Source organism: Narcine bancroftii, chromosome 2, assembly GCF_036971445.1.
Source record: "Narcine bancroftii isolate sNarBan1 chromosome 2, sNarBan1.hap1, whole genome shotgun sequence".
Taxonomy (NCBI): Eukaryota; Metazoa; Chordata; class Chondrichthyes; order Torpediniformes; family Narcinidae; genus Narcine; species Narcine bancroftii.
The window spans coordinates 70,908,484-70,925,735 of NC_091470.1; the positions used below are offsets into that span (position 1 = coordinate 70,908,484).

Here is a 17,252-nt window from a genome sequence, read left to right on the forward strand (position 1 = left end):
AGTATGGAGGCTTCTGCGAGGATCTCAGTAAATATGGTGCTCTACCTGTCAGGAACGGATGCCGGGAGGATTCCTTGTGGTGAGGTCCTATTCCATCAGACTATGGGGAAAGCAGCTATAATAATCTCCACTCACAAAACCAGTCACTCTCAGATTTAGTTGGAACTGTCAAAATCTTACTTTCATTGGAGTAATTAAAATTTTGAAATATCTTAGAAAATAATTAAGTTTAAAAACTCCAAATCCTAGAATAGTTAAATATTTATTTAAAAAATCTAACTATTAGAGTTCAGTTTTTTAAAATTCTTGGAAAAGTTTAGAGCATTTTAAAATTAATGATTGATTGTTGAGACTTTCTGAATGATCATATTTTACTGATGCTCTCATTAATTCAGATCACCCTTCAACCCCACAATATATCATCCCACTGATTTAAATTGAAGGAAATGGCAGAGTTAAAAGACAATTTTTCAAGGAGTCTGATATCAGAGAAAAGCATGTTGCCTAATGCAAAATTGTTGACATAATTTCCTCACTTGCAGATGCATATGCGGAAATCCTAAAGAGGTGAATGTTATATCAGGTATCGTAATTAAAGTGAATGCTGACAGCTTTGCATTCATTATTCCAAAATGCAGCCATAATTGTTCTGGGATATGATTTCCTCGCTCTTTGTGTGCTATAACTCAGTGTATAAATTAAGGACAAATTAGCATGTTCCTAATGATGTAATGAGCAGTTGAACAATACCGACCAGAATGGCTGAAAACTTTAAACACTCATAAATACAGGAAAGACTACTGTCCAGACAATGGATGAGGATACATCAGCGCTATTTAGCTATAGTGGTTTTCTGGACAATAATTATTTACTTCCTGGTCTTAGATATAGAAAAAGGAAGCAAGGAAGACAGCAAAATTAAAGCAATGAAGGCAATTAAGGACTGTAATTTTACTACAGATTTTTGTTCAACTTACTTTTCAACGTTATGAAAGATAATATTATTTTCAGTCATTGTATCCAAAAAGAACCATTCAAATCCAGGAAGGTACTTGTAATACTGCAGGATGCAGACAAGACAAGTTACTATAATAGTAATGGACTGCTTGCATTTATTTTGTTTCTCAAATTAGTTTAGTAACCAGTACATGCACAACTCCACTCGGTACCAAAGAAATTCTTACATAGCAAAGACAAAGAAATCCTCAGATTTATGCTGTCTGAAATGAGGAGGTAGAGGAGTAGTCGGGACTACCAGTACCTTATCAATATTACTGCTCAACTTCCATGACATCTCTACAACCAACCATCAAGAGAAGCAGTTGTTACACATATTTTCAAATTTGCTGCCCCAGACATGTCAGTGAGATTGCTAGTTCAAGTGTGATTGGGATTATAAACTCACTTCAGAAGGTGTTAGGTAAATTTTTCTTATTCAGAGCTTGGAGATAATTTCATCTGATTGGACTAAACCCGATTTAACTTGAAGGTGAAACTTACTGTACTAAGTTCGAATTTGAGACAATTAGTGTGCTGGAGTTTATTGTCTGTCAAGCTTACTATATAAAATCCAAGGTTAAAACACAGAATCCAATAGTAAACAATCAGCTACAGTCCATGCCACAGATCATTAGAATTGGTGAAAGCTCTGGTCGTCGTGGTAAATGCAAAGAAACACTTTAGCAGTAGTACTATTGCAACCAGTTACAAAACACTGTCCTTCCACAAGGTATAAAATTGTACAGATTATACTACTGCACCACTGGATTCTTCAAAGTAGATACTGTCCCACTTCAAGTCAGAGTTCACAGCGCAAAACAGGTCCTTCAGCCCAATTTGACCAAGCTGACTAAGTTGGCATTCTGGGTTCATCCCAGTTGCCTGCATTTCTAAACCTTTCCTGTCCACATATCGCAATTGTACCCACTTCTATGGCTTCCTCTGAGTCAATCTTCCAAATACGAACCACCACCCAAGTGAAAATGTTGCCCCTCAGGTCCCTCTCGAACCTCTCCCCTCTCAATCTTAAACCTATGCCCTTCAGTTACAGAATCATTTACCCTGGGAAAAGGACTGTGATCATTCACTTTTTCCATGCTCCTCGTGATTTTTAAAATCTCTATCAGGTCACATTTCAGCCTCCTATGCTCCTTGGTTTAAAAAAAAAACAACCTAGCCTAACAACCTCTCCCTATAACCCAAGCCCTCCAGTCCTAGCAACATCCTGGTGAATCTCCTCTGCACCTCTCCCAACTTGTTGATATCCTTCCTATTATTGGGTGACCATGTAGTACTCCAAATGTGGTCTCAACAACACCTTGGACAGCTGGATCATGAAGTCCCAAATTTTGTACTCAATACCCAGTCTGTGAAGGCAAGTCTGCCAAACACCTTCTTCAACATCTCTTATTCACTCAGGTTGTCACTTTCATGAAATTATGCACTGGTCCCTCAAGAGTTTGCAGTTCTACACATCCTCTTGGCCACTTTAATGAGTGGGCACTAAATATAAAAAAATAACACAACGCACAAAAATAGTTATCATATTTAAATCACCAATCAGCTTCCGGAAGTAGGTTACAGAATGAAAGTAGAAAGGATTTAACTGGATGATTTTTGACAAGTAAAAATTGCATTATACCTTAGAAAATGGGTGATGAGCTACTTCTTCACGAATAGTGGTGAATGGAGATTCCAGTATAATACCATCAGCTGGGCTTCCTACTTAATAAAACATTAATTTACAGTGAAATATTTAACAATCTATTAATTTTAGTTGAGAAATATCAGAGATATAGATTAGCACGCTTCTACTTTAAATTCTCAGTCTTTGCTGAATGAACTGGTCACCTCCCAGATCAGAGTAGTATTTCACTGCTCGAGGAAGAGGAAAATAGATCAGGATTTCCACACCTAATCCAATGATCCATACTGGTCTGTGGCAGGACTGGCTGTTGGCTTTCTTAACTATAAACAATGTCTGATCATCACCATTTAGGTGAAGTAGAGCTCCAACCTGTTATCCATAGAAATGATCTTAGGAAACCACTGCCTTGTAAGAGGAAGAAAGAAGCATAAAACAAGGCAAAGGTTTCAGTTGCTTAATAGTATTCTTTATAATATCGAGAAACCATTTGTTGTTATTTAGTTCATTGCATTTTATACTGCACAACAAAATTTATGACTTTACCTTTCTCATGTAACATCCGGGCAGTGTTGGCAGCAACGCTGTAAGCAGAAAGAAAATGTTTGGAAACAATAATTAAGTAATAGATTTAATATTTTAAAAATTTAATGTTGCATTGGCTGCAAAATAAGTGTCCTGTTTCAATATTTATTCTATGAGATGGTAAGAGGATATTTTATTTGTTTTTTTATTTATCTATTTTCATCCATAATTAAACAGTATTATAAAATGGTCAAAACCAACACTTAATTACATGAGCCCAGATTACATAACTGCTTATTTACTAGTTAATATTCTCTAAACGAAAGTGTCCCTGGCCCACATTCAGCAGATATCAAATTACTAAATAAATAGTATTGGACAAGTTTGCTGAAAGTTAATTTCACAACTTAACTGGACTCTGTGTTAAAGAGAGTTCATGAATCCAGGTTCAGGAGACTGCAAAGGGACACCAGATGGTGTAGGTTTTTGTGAGGGGCACTGGACAAAGTGGCGACTCTCTGTCTGCCTTACAGTAGACAAAAGTTAAAGAATTTCATGTATGTTACATTCTAAATGCAGTATTACATGACAATAATGGAACCTTTTACCTTTACAACTGTACAACTGCACTTGGAGTATATCATGCAGTTCTCATCACCCATCTATAGGAAGTATGTAATTAAGCTGGAAAGGGTGCAGAAAATATTCACAAGGGTGTCACCAGGACAAGAGGTTTTGAGTTAGGAGACATTGGAGAGGCTGGGATATTTTCCCCTGGAGATTAGGAGGTTGGAGAGTGATCTGAAAGAGGTATTTAAATCATAAAGGACAGGGATAAGGTGAATGATCAGTCCTTGCCCTGGGTAAGGGATTTTAAAACTAGAGGGAGATTTTTTTTTCAATTAGCTCACATGGTTACATGAAAGAGCTGCCAGAGGAAGCTGTAGAGGCAGATACAGAGACAACACATAAAAAACATTTAGATCGATAAAATAGGAAAAATTTAGAAGGATATGGGCCTAACACAAGCGAATGGGACCAGCTCATGAAGGGAATTAGTGAAAACAGAGAAATTGGGCCAAGGAACCTGTTTCTGAGCTGTATAACTCTATATGCTTATAAAAGACAGATAACATTGAGCAGATTTTTTACCTGTTCAACATTGGGTGGAGTGGTAAAAAAAAATGTGATAATCTGATAGCTTTAAATAAATATTTCATTTTTTTAACGAATTCAATGAAGATATTTTATTGGATGGAACTTGCATTCACGAGGTGTACAATAAACACTTCACTAATTTTAAATGACAACAGATAACGAATTAAACAGCTTTTTCTCCTAAAAGCAGCTGTCATGACAATTACAGTAGATTGAACATACAGACAGTGATATAGGTTGCAAATTCAAGTTTATCAAGAATATGTTTTTAATTGATTCCCAAACTATTTGGTATTTAATCTATGATATTTTGTAATACTTGCCCACTGCCTAGGGAATGTCCCCAGAGATACACATGGCTTCTCCTACTCCGAGCTCTGCTCCACTCATAGAGGTACAAGGAATCTATAGTAATTCCTGCTTCACTTGGTTCACCAGTAGAGTCTCCCCACCCTGATGGAAATCAAGTCAACATATTATACTAGTTAGAACAACAATACTGGTGGAAGAAAAATAGGTCTTATATTGTGTTCTTTCATCAGGATAATCTTCAGACTAGATTGGGCGTGCTATGAATGGTGTAGGTAGTCTGTGATGGCTCTAAAGTGGCTACATTTTGAGTGCTTAGTGTAGAGATAAACCTGTAATAATAAAATAAACTCAGTATTTTCATTCTTACCTCTGTAGTCCAGGGCTAATATGTGGAACCCATTTGCACTAAGCATCTGAGGAAAAAGGAAACTTGCAGGTTTACACTCAACCATAATCATCAAAATAAGATAAAAATTAAATCCATTCTAATTATTTTAAAATTACTCTTAAGAGTATTATTATTAGTCAATGGCCCTTAATTGAAGTGTAGCTAAATAACAAATTCTTCAAATTTACTCATTCACCAAACTATCAATAGTTTAGTTCACTAGATTCTTACTTATTCCTCCTCGACTTGATCAAGGCGAAACAATCCACTAGGCAATGCAAAATACAACTTGCATGCTCCCACACTGAAACACATACAGTGCAGTGACAGTGGGCCCCCGTTGTTAAACCCAATTTTCAGCTATTGAGGCGATGATACCAAACTCTTGAACCAATTAATAAAGGATTAGCAAGCAAATTATATGAACAAAGCCAGATGGACCTCAGAGTAGGTTTGATTTTCTGGATAATGAGGAGAAAGCAGTAGACGGAGGTTTGTCATGTACTGAATCTTAATTAGTACCTTAAAATCCAATAATTTACTTTCCAATTACTTAGAAATCTTGGAGAAACACAGGAGATTGCAGATTTTGGAATTTGGATTAACAAATATAATCCATTGGAGTAATTCAATGGGTCAAACTGGACAATGTAATGTGAACATGGTGGGAGGGATCAGCTGGGGCCAGTGGAGAAATGATGAACCAAGGGGAGGTGAAAGATGATTGACAAAGGCAGGCGCCAGTCAAAGGCAGAGGCAAGATCTGCTGAGTTTGTTGCACTTAAAAATTCTGATGGATTCATGAACTCTCTTTAACACAGAGTCCAGTTAAGTTGTGACGTATCCTGGACACACAACTCCTCACTTGTCAGGAAGGCACAGCAGCGATTGCACTTCCTGAGAAAACAGAGGCAGGCAAGGCTACCAGCCACCATCCTGTCAACTTTCTACAGGAGCGTTATCAAGAATGTCCTGGCCTGGCTGTATCACAGTATGGTATAGTTGCTGAAGAGCATTGGATTGGAGGACAATCCACAGGAGTGGCAGAGAGGATCATTGGGGTCTCCCTTACTCCTATCGACATGATCTAAAGAAGAATGGCAAAATTGTCGAAGAGCCCTATCACCCCTCACACAACATCTGAAAGCTACTCCCATCAGGAAAGAGATACAGGAGTGTCAGAGGCAGAACTACCGTGCTGAGACCGATAGTGAGAATGCTTAAGGACTGAAGTGCTCACACAAACCCTCCAAGACGCAACTAATTATTTAACAATATTTATTTATTTTATATACGTATAATATTTGGGACAGACACAATTTTCCTTTATTTGCCCCTGTGCTCCACAGTTTTAAAGTTGTAATCAAACAATTCACATGTAATTAAAGAGCACATTCCAGATTTTATTCAAAGTTATTTATATACTTTTTGGTTTGACCACGTAGAAATTACAGCACTTTTTATACATAGTCCCCTCATTTCAGGGCACCATAATGTTTGGAACATTTGGCTTCACAGGTGTTTGTGAGTACTCAGGTACGTTTAATTGCTTCAATGTTGTAGGTATAAGAGAGCGAGGCTTGCTCCTAAACTTTTCAGCTTTGGAGTCTGTAGTTGCCTTTTATCAACATGAGGACCAGAATTATGCCAATGAAAGTCAAAGAATGAGGCTGAAAAACAAGAATAAAACAGTAAGAGACATCGCCCAAACCTTATGATTACCAAAAGCAACAGTTGGAATATCAATAAGAAAGAGCGAACTGGTGAGCTCAATAATTGCAAAGGGACTTAAATTCCAAGGAAGACCACCATTACTGATGACAGAAGAATTCTCATCATAATGAAAAAATATCCCCAAATGTATGTCCGACAGATCAGAAATACTCTTCAGGAGGCAGGTGTGGACATGTCAATGAGTACTGAATGCAGAAAACTTCATGAAAAGAAACACAGGGGGTACACTCCAAGATGCAAACCACAGAACCAGGATGGCCAGATTACAGTCTTCCAAGAAGTATTTAAGAGATCTGGCAGGATTGTGGAAAAAGGCCTTGAGGACAGATGAGATCAAGATTAACCTGTATCAGAGTGAAGGCAGCAGCAAAGTGTGAAGGTGTAAAGGAACTGCCCAAGATCCAAAGCTACCACCTTTGGTTTGCATTTTTCAGTGTAACCCCTGAATTTCTGTTCATGAAGTCTTCTGCGGACAGTAGTCATTGACATATCATACCTGCCTCTTGATCTTTCGGACATTCGTTTGGGGATTTTTCTTCATTATGCTGAGAATTCTTCTGTTATCCAATAGTGGAGGTCTTTCTTGGAATGCCAGTCCCTTTTCGATTACTGAGCTCACCAGTACGCTCTTTATGATGATCCATACTTTTGGTTCTGGTAATCCTCAGGTTTGGGTGATTCTCTTACAGTTCTGTTTTTCAGCCTCTTAATGGATTCCTCGACTTTTATTGGCACAACTTTCATTGGGGGGTACAGTTAGCACAGCAGTTTGCGCAATGCTGATACAGTACCACTGGTCAGGATTTGGGTTCGAATCCCACACTGTCTGTAAGGAGTTTCCAATGTGTCTGTATAGGTTTTCCCCGGGTGCTTTGGTTTCCTCTCACCCTTCCAGGGACTGTAGGCCAATTGGATATAATTGGCTGGCAAGGGCTTGTGGGCCAAAAGGACCAATTACTGTGTAGTACGTCTAAGTTATAAATTATAAAATTAACTCTGGTCCTCATATTGAAAAATGGCAACTGCAGACTCCAAAGGTGATCAAAAGAGTAGAAGCAAGCCTAATTCTCTTATATTTGCACCAATGAAGCAATTAAACATACCTGAGTACTCACAAATGCTTGTGAAGCCAAATGTCCCAAATATTATGGTACTCTAAAATGAGGGGAGCTATGTATAAAAGGTGCTGTAATTTCTACATGGTCACACCAAACTGCAAACAAATAATCCTGAATAAAATCTGGAATGTGCACTTTAATTGCATGTGAATTGTTTGATTATAACTTTAAAACAGTGGAGCACAGGTGCAAATAAAGGAAAAAAGTGTCTTTGTCCCAAACATTATGGAGGGCCCTGTATGTTTGGCTGTGTATTATGTCTGGTTGTATGTTTTTATACCAAGGACTGAAGAACGATGTTTCATCAGGTTGTACTTTTACAATAAACAAACTTGGTTCCCATGCTCCCTGTTACACTCCATGGTGCCAGTATTCCTCCACTCCTTGAAATTCACCTATTTTGGTTTCCCACATTTCCTTGAAATTCACCTGGTCTCTCACCTCACCCTCAAGAAACGCGAGCCTTGTTTCCTCTACTTCTTGTGAACTTTTAGGCTTCACTGGAAATGTTATTAATTCAGGCCATAACATCTAAAAAGCAAGGAATTAAAAGTGTGTTGAGAGTATTATGAGGAGGAATGGGGAAAATCTGCCTGTCTGGCACCATCAATGTCCTGATCATGGCGGATTAATAGTTTTAGTGCAATAGGACCATGAGTTCCAAGCATTTATTGGAGGCAGAAAGGAAAAATTTATAATGATGGTGATTTGGCCCTTGAATATTGGGCGCTCTTGGGAGAAGAGTGTGAGACTGAAAAATGTTTGATATATTCTGAAGAATATTTGATGTATTTCATCTTATGGTTAAATCCTTGAATCTGAAGGAGTAAAAATCGGAGCAAAATTGGAGAATAACCAGTGTGGTTTACAATGAAAAGGTTTTAATATATTTAAAGGTAGAAATGATGGCAGTGAGGTTGTAGTTCAGCAGGTATTTACAAATTATGATGGTGACTTTAAGGCCAAAGAACAAGCAACCGTGCAAGTTGTTGTAATACCAACCATCTCTTTCTCATATTCTTACTATTAAATCAAAAAATTCTTGAAATAATCGTAATCTCAACCTTTTTAAAGTACATCTACAAACAATAATATTAGAGAAATGCAGCTTTTAATCATCACGGTATCAAACTTGAATAACATGGAGAAATAAACAGGCAACAATGGTCATTTTTCCAGAGTTGGTTCAAAACCAAACTAAGTGAGAACAGAATGTTCATTACCTTCACCATTTCAACTCTATGTTCTTCAGCTCTAAAGTTAACAAACAAAATGTCATTTACCACACTGAAATCACTTGCATTTGAGCCTAATCTTTGATGCTAAGCTTAACTAGTACGGAAAGTGTATATTTATAAAAGTCATCACCTATTGCCTCCATTCCCATGGAGGTAAACTATTACTGGATTATCATCTCCCAGGGCAGCTTCATACCATTTCTGCTCCTTCCCGCTAGCTTCCTGCCACCTCTTGTCTGGAATGGTATGCCTAAAAAAAAAGAGTTCTACTCATGATGAAAGAAAAATCTAATTCTGCTACAAAAAAACAATTATCAATGGCATCATAAACCTTTTCTATCTTCACTTTAGTACCTGCTTTCTTCCTTTACTAACTGTTTAAAATATTGTAGAAAGCAACGAATACAACCAATGATTTAATTTGAGCATTGTGTATTTACTCAGATACAGCTGATAGGCTTCACAAAGGTGCCAGGTTTGGTACCTGTCAGGAATAAAGACAAGTGATCCAAAAAGATATGGTGTGAGGAAACATTTGAAGATTGGCAGTGAAGTAGCAAGGTGAAAAGGTTCAAGAATAGAATGAGAACTAAGGACTGTCTGAACACCTGAGTGTTGGGGAAGATACACTGAATCTCACAGCAAAGAACAGGCCCTTCAGCCAACTATGCTGTGCTGATCTATATAAGTTCCACAATAATCTAACCCTTTCCTGTCACCCATCCATAATCCTCTATATTTCTTACATCCATGTGCCTTTCTAAGAGCCTTTTTAAATCTTATTGTGCCAGCCTCCACCATCAACCTTGGGAATGCAATACAGGTAACCAGCACTCTCTGTGTAATTGTACCTCTGATGCCTACCCTAAACTTTCCTCCACTCTTTTTTTTTCTTTTGGTGGTCCTGGAGTAGTTTCTGGTTAGGGAGGTTCAAGAGCTTGAGAGATCATGAAGTTCTACAGCATGAAAACAGACCCTTCAGCTCAACTTGTCCATGCCTACCAAGACGCTCAGCTGGGCTACTCCTGGCCACCTTCATTCTGCCCACATTTTTCTAAATCTTTCCTATTAATGCACTATCCTAATTCAACTTACACAATGTCAAAATGATCTAGAATTTTTTCTCTATATATTCCACAAATTCATTATCTAGTTTACCATGAAAAATGGTTTATATGTAGGTGGAAGTCTCCCTTGATGCTTTCCTAACCTCTTAATCCTCACCTTTAATTTCCTTATTTACAATGTTACATCTACTATTTGATGGTCTATTTCATGCTCTTACTTTGATCTGTGTCACCATCTCCTGCACATCGGCTTATCACCCTGCCTGTCCTCACATCAAAGAAACTCCCCACTTGCCCTGCTACATCCTCCAGGCCATTACTGCTACACATTTCTGGGTTATTGTCCCAATGCAAAATGCTGGGTACCAGAGGATGAAGGCGAGAGCACTGTTGAATTGTAAGTGTTGAGATGAGGCAAACAAAGGCAACTTTAATGAAGATACTAATGTTGAAATATATCTTTGGAGAGTATAATGAACAAAGCAGGGTCCGAAAGGATGAAAGGTATGACTCTAGGATAATCTAAGAGATCAGATATACAAGTATTTGAATAGACAGGGACTAATTAGGGATTAGTCAACATGCGTTTGTGTGTGCCAGGTCATGTTCAACCAATCTTAAGAGCTTTTCAAGGAGGTTACCAGGAAAGTTGATGAAGGGAAGACCATGGACTTTAGTAAGTCCTTTGACAAGGTCCTGTATGAGATGTCAGTACCATGGATTATACATTGGCTTTTCGAGTGAAGCCAGAGTCGCAGTTTATGATTACTTCTGACTAGAGGTCTGTAAATAGTGGTGTGCCTCAATGATCAGTGCAGGGTCCATTGTTGTTTGTCATCTACATCAGTGATCTGGATGATAATGTGGTACATTGGATCAGCAAGTTTGGAGGTGATACAAAGATTGGAGAGAGTGAAGGAGAGTGAAGGAGACTTTCAAAGCTTTCAGAGGGATCTGGACCAGCTGGAAAGATGGACTGCAAATGGCAGATGGAATTTAATGTAGACAAATATGAGAGGTTGCACTTTGGAAGGACAAATTAAGGAAGGATATTCAAGATAAATGGAAGGGCACTGAGGAGTGCGGAGGAAAAGAAAGATCTTCGAATACAGATACACAATTTCCAGAAATTGGCATCACAGGTAGATCAAGTCGTAAAGAGAACTGTTGGCACATTGGCCTTCATAAATTAAAGTATTGAGCATAGGAGTTGGGATGTTATGGTGAAGTTGATTAAGACATTGGTGAGACCAAATTTGGAATATTGGATGCACCTTTGGCCACCTAACTCCAGGAAGGATACAATAAGATTGAATGAACAGAAGAGATGTATAAGGATATTGCCAGGACTTGAAATGAGTTGCAGGGAAAAGTTAAACAGGTTAGACTTTATTCCCTGGAGCATGGAAAAATGAGGGGTGATTTGATAGAGGTATGCAAAATTATGATGGGTATATATAGAGTAAATGCAAGCAGGTTAGGTGAGATTGAAAAAAAACACTAAAGGACATGGGTTAAAGGTGAGAGATGAAAAGCTTAAAGGGAACATTAGGGGAACTTCACATAGATTGATGGGAGTGCGGAACAAGCTGCCAGCTGAATTGCTAAATGCAGGATCAGTTTTGAAAATTGGGACAGATACAGGAGATGGTCTGGGTGCAGGAAAATGGAACTAGGCAGAATATTAGTTTGGCACAGACAAGAAGAGCCAAGGGACCTGTGTCTGTGTTGTAGTGTTCTATGTTCCTTTGGTTCTAGGATAGGTGAATACCAGCAGGTTTTATAAGCTGTTATTTGGAAAACCAGGAAGGAAATATAGCTATGATGAGAATTTCAATCTGGGTATGGATGATATTAAGGCCAAGCAGTTTTAGTGAGGGATACCATAAGGTTTCAAATTTAAGTCAATGTCCTGACAATATACGTCAAGGTACTTTAATTATTGGGGAATACATTTTATACAACTATTTAAGTGATATTCTTTAACAATCAAAAAATTATATTGTTTAATTTTGCAAATTAATTTTGTTGGATTGTGGTGATACAACCATTACTCTGGCTGCACTCCTACCAGCTTACTGCAGGGGGCAACCTCTGTACTTGTAGATAGGCAACCGGGGAGGCTGGCTCCGCCTGCTGACTGTCAATCATTGGCCTTTCGGGGACCATCAAACATGTGGAGCCAGCAAAATACTGAGACTGGTGTCTACAAGCTAATTAAAGCCTGTTGTACAGTCTGTGTAAGAATTATTTGCACAGCAGTGCTCACATAGATTTTTTGGGAAGACCGTTCAATGTTTTGTACTTACTATGAATGCTGCGAGACCTATATTTTTATATTTTTACTACAATCAAGGGTCTGTTTCGTGTTTCACTGTACTGTACTTACCAAACCCCTATTGTAATTCCTTCTTCAGAAGTGAGATATAAATTTATGGTGTGGTTCAATAAATAGAGTGAAGGCTGTTTAAAATCATTAAATGAATGATGCACTAGAAAAGAAACAAAATAAATTTCAATTTGGATTTAAGTATGTTTATAACAAATTGTGTTGCAACTAATGCAGTTTTCTAATCAGCTTTCAAAATGAGCAACATTAATATTTTAGACTGGTTAGTCTTTAATGTGGAAGAACACAATTGATACAATCAAGCATTTATTTATTTTCATGCATTATCAGTAAGCAATCTCTACTTCAGAAAAGTTTGTGCATAGCCCATGTAGGAAAGGGATTTGGAGTGTGCATTGCTATTTACTCAATTGGTGATGCTTTTAATGTTATGGAACAGAACTGGATGGTGCCTTCAGTCTATGTTCCAAAGCAAATCCAACTTTTCTCATTGTTTAAAAAAAAACCTGCAGATGCCAGAGATATGAAATAAATGTAGAAAATGCTGGAAGAGCTCAGCAGATCAGGCAGTATATCTGGCAAGACAGACTGTTAACATTTCAGTCAACAAGAAACTCTATTGTGCAGTTCTGAAGAAGAGTCTCTGACATCGTTTTCTTGTGTTTCAGAGAATCTATGAGCACTCAAGAAAGTAGAGAAATATCACATTCCTGTATTTTGGAAATCCGTTCAGGTTTGAATGATTTGTAGATTATTTTGTGCCAAAACTGTCAGGAGTGAGTTTAACCTTTAACAATATTCTCGTATTAGATAATGATAGTGATACTGATTTTGGAAGCTTATGTCCCTCTTTAATGCAACCTAGATTGTATACCTAAAATGGATGAGAGGGGGGGGGTGGGGGGTGGCCTGGGAGAAGGGAGGGGGGGGGAGAAAAAGTCACTGTATATGTGTGAAAAAGAAAAAGTGTATATCATGGCTAATGTGATTTATGGTGTGAAAAATAAAAAATTTTAAAAAAAAATATTCTATGGTAATTTTTCAAGATTCCTTTAATGTAAAACAGTAAAATCCACATTATCCAGCACCTACAGAATTTGCAAATGCAAATTTTCCGATTGACTCATTCTTCCAATGCCTGCATTAAGAATATACCATTTAAAAGACAAAAGACAGTGCAAAATGTAATTTGAAAAAAAAATCAGCATTGTACTATTTAATTATGTAAAATTGACTTTAATCAAGTAACTCCCGGAGCTTACAAAATTTAAATTCTAATCCAAGTTGCTGGCACTGTGACAGTGTTGTGTTAACCACTATGCTAACCTTGCTGCCGTCATAATGAACCTCTTCCCCCAGGTTTACAGATAAAGCCTTTCTAATATACCTAATACTCTTACTAGTCAGGGATAGGGAGACACCCAAATGGCCAGTGACATCAACCGGTTCTTTATCCTGATGTCCTGGTCAGGCCCTCAGCACAACCCAACTCAGCTCCACACAAGTGTCCTGGTCAGGTCTTCGGCGTACCTTCCTTGTGCTAACAACCTGACTCACCTCCACGCACATGGCAACAGTGTAAAGAATGCACATGAATTGAGGGATACTGGGGATTTTACTGAATAACAAATAATTGCCTTCTGCCTGCCGTAAGGCACAAAAAGAGTCACCATTAGTGTCGCCGGTGCCCCTTACAATAAGAAAGAGAAGCAAAAGAGAGTCCATTCAGAGTCACTGAATGTCCGTGGATTCACTCCCGCAGCTTTTGCCATCACACAGACTCTGACTAGAGGTCTGTAAATAGTGGTGTGCCTCAATGATCAGTGCAGGGTCCATTGTTGTTTGTCATCTACATCAGTGATCTGGATGATAATGTGGTAAATTGGCCACCTGAGCTCCAGATCCAAACCTCTGATACAATCAGGAAGCCTTCAGCACCCGAGGCCCTTAGGGAGCCTTTCTAGCCCTCAGCGCCATCTCAAATCCCGATTTCTATATCTTGTTTCCGTGACCCAATCTCCAGCAGCCCCCAGCCTGGTGGGTTCTTTGACAGCAAGTCGCTCACAACCTGTAGGGGTCCTTCAGCTGCTGAACCCCTTCCTGGTCTGCTACTGCAGTCACCATCCTGCAGCGTCATCTCCTCTGCTTCTCCTTCTCAACGGGAATGCTCTTCCATTACTGTTGCACAGTGTCAGTCCACTCCTCTCCCGGAGTCTGCAACCCCTAGTATCTGCTGCTGAGCACAGGCATCACTATCTTGGGCACAGACCTCTGCGGTTGTAGGATTTTACACACAAACATCTTAGGCTCATTTAACAGGTAATTTCAAGCCTGTATGGAGCCATCAGCACAACGACTGGGCAGAGCAGCAATGTGACTCCATTCCTTGCTCTCCTGGATCTGCACCAGAGGCAGCGCTGCTGTTATTTTAAATATCACTGAGCTTGCCAAAGGCCATTATAGTTGTGGCTGTAGTCAGGACACAAAGGTGGGTCATATGAAAACCTGTATAGTACTCACAGCCCTTTACACTGTCAAATCAATACTTCAAGATCATTGGGAGAGGAGTGGTGACGAAAGGTTACTGCAGCCACAGTCTTGGCCCATTCCTCTACCTTAAAAGCACTATATAAATGTAAATTACAGCACCAGTGCATTTAGGAGAATAGAAAAAAAATAGCATGTTTGTGTTGCATTCTAAAACAATTTCTAAACTTGAGATACAAAATAATTTATACTTACAAAAGTTAACAAAGACAACATTTCTCACAACATTAGGACACATTTTGAAGATAAACGGTATGGAGACATAAATAATGATGAATGTTAAAAATATCCGCTTCAGTTCAAAGCCATGGTTATGGAGTAACCTGTGAAAATTTCAAACAATGCGGTGAAAGTGATATCAATGGAAGAAATTAACTGTTTTTTTTTGGACATTTAAACTATATGGGACTATATTTAAACTATATTTGGACATTTTCCACTATATGGAAGAAATCTCATTGTACAAGGTAAAGCTATATATTCTTCCCAACTTCACAAAAATTTGAGAAGGAATACGCAAACATCAAAGAACACCTCATTCACAATTTTTGTTTTACAATGTGCAATCAGTAGGATTGCTTTGCTCAGTACATTGGAATTGATACAAAAAGTAAATATTCTTAAATTACACACACTACTGTAAACACCAATGCCCACTGCAACCATCAGAACTTATGACAGACAACACAAATATTCTCTTTGGTCACTACAGATTTTAGATGACTTACATTTTCTCATGATTCACATCTTCATATAACAAAAGAAAATCACAAATACATGTTTCATGTAATCTGACTATAAAAAAAATCTGCAAACTTTTATTTTTAGGGTAATAATATAAACTAGGTCAGGGCTAAGCATGCAGTAGCCCAACTCCTGGGTTTAACAGAGAACACTTCCCAAACCCACAGTCCCTTCCACCAAAAAGACATTGGGCATTACATGCAGTTTCTCTTACAAAACACACATAGTCCTGATCTAGGCATACATATCACCATGTTATCTTGATTGATTGAACTCGTGAGATTAAATAAAGGAATTCCCCACCTGCCTTGCAGTTTTTGTGATTTGTTGTAATAGTAAATAATTGATTTATATGTATAATTATTTTAATCACAATTAATATTAAGGGATGGAATTTAAAATATGGCAACTGTGTATTTACTCAATTTTGTTATGTAGAGGTTATTATTTTGCCTTGTTTTTTTCTTCTTCTTTGGCTTGGCTTCGCAGATGAAGATTTATGGAAGGGTATGTCCACGTCTGCTGTAGGCTCATTGGTGACTGACAAGTCCGATGTGGGACAGGCAGGCACGGTTGCAGCGGTTGCAAGGGAAAATTGGTGGGCTGGGGTTGGGTTTTTCCTCCTTTGCCTTTTGTCAGTGAGGTGGGCTCTGCGGTCTTCTTCAAAGGAGGTTGCTGCCCGCCAAACTGTGAGGCGCCAAGATGCACGGTTTGAGGCGTTATCAGCCCACTGGCGGTGGTCAATGTGGCAGGCACCAAGAGATTTCTTTAGGCAGTCCTTGTACCTTTTCTTTGGTGCACCTCTGTCACGGTGGCCAGTGGAGAGCTCGCCATATAACACGATCTTGGGAAGGCGATGGTCCTCCATTCTGGAGACGTGACCTACCCATATATGGATGGTTATGTTTAACTCAATAAAAATATTTTAAGAGGAAAGGAAAGGAATGACAATAAAATAATTCTGAATCAAATATATACAGGACTGGCCAAGTGTCAGTGGATAGTCGACCTGGTTAATAGAGCCTTCCTTCAGGTGGAGCCCACTTCTCTGGGAGATGAAGAACTTCGTGAGGGCTCCTCTCCCCTTCCACCTTGGATCCCGAGTCCCCCCCTCCCAGACCTTAGTCCTACGGTTTCAAACTAACCTGCCAGCCGCCCTGCCCAGCGCACTCATGCTCGAGAGAAAGAGATCAAGATCACCTCGCACGCCCACAGGTCAACCATGCATGAAGCCAGCACCTCTCTGTAACGCCAGGGAGCGCCACTTGGCCATCCCCTCGAACTGCCGCCGCCGCACGGCCGGCTTGGCCCCGCCCCCTGAGACGTCACACGCACTCTCGCTGGGCCCCGCCCCCGGCCTCTGCGACGTCACGCGCTCTCGCTGGGCCCCGCCCCCGGCCTCTGATGACGCTCCGCGCGCCAGCCCT

At 39.2% G+C, this 17,252-nt stretch overlaps 1 protein-coding gene across 9 annotated transcripts in view; it reads right to left on the minus strand.

The window, feature by feature from the left end:
• Positions 1-17,252, minus strand: part of LOC138753719 (lysophosphatidylserine lipase ABHD12-like) — a 54,135-nt gene that overhangs the window by 11,948 nt on the left and 24,935 nt on the right. For 2 of the 9 annotated variants that reach the window (XM_069917073.1, XM_069917072.1), the window contains exons 4-13: positions 15,277-15,404; positions 12,574-12,676; positions 9,248-9,367; positions 9,103-9,133; positions 8,309-8,410; positions 5,007-5,052; positions 4,651-4,780; positions 3,191-3,228; positions 2,642-2,724; positions 978-1,060 (exon numbers count right to left, since the gene is read on the minus strand). In XM_069917073.1, the coding sequence (XP_069773174.1) occupies positions 978-1,060; positions 2,642-2,724; positions 3,191-3,228; positions 4,651-4,780; positions 5,007-5,052; positions 8,309-8,410; positions 9,103-9,133; positions 9,248-9,367; positions 12,574-12,676; positions 15,277-15,319 (779 nt within the window). In that variant the 5' untranslated portion in view covers positions 15,320-15,404. Of the gene's footprint in view, positions 1-977; positions 1,061-2,641; positions 2,725-3,190; positions 3,229-4,650; positions 4,781-5,006; positions 5,053-8,308; positions 8,411-9,102; positions 9,134-9,247; positions 9,368-12,573; positions 12,677-15,276; positions 15,405-16,970; positions 17,163-17,252 lie in introns of those variants that run through there. The other 7 variants (XM_069917070.1, XM_069917068.1, XM_069917069.1 and 4 more) reach the window with 7 other exon arrangements.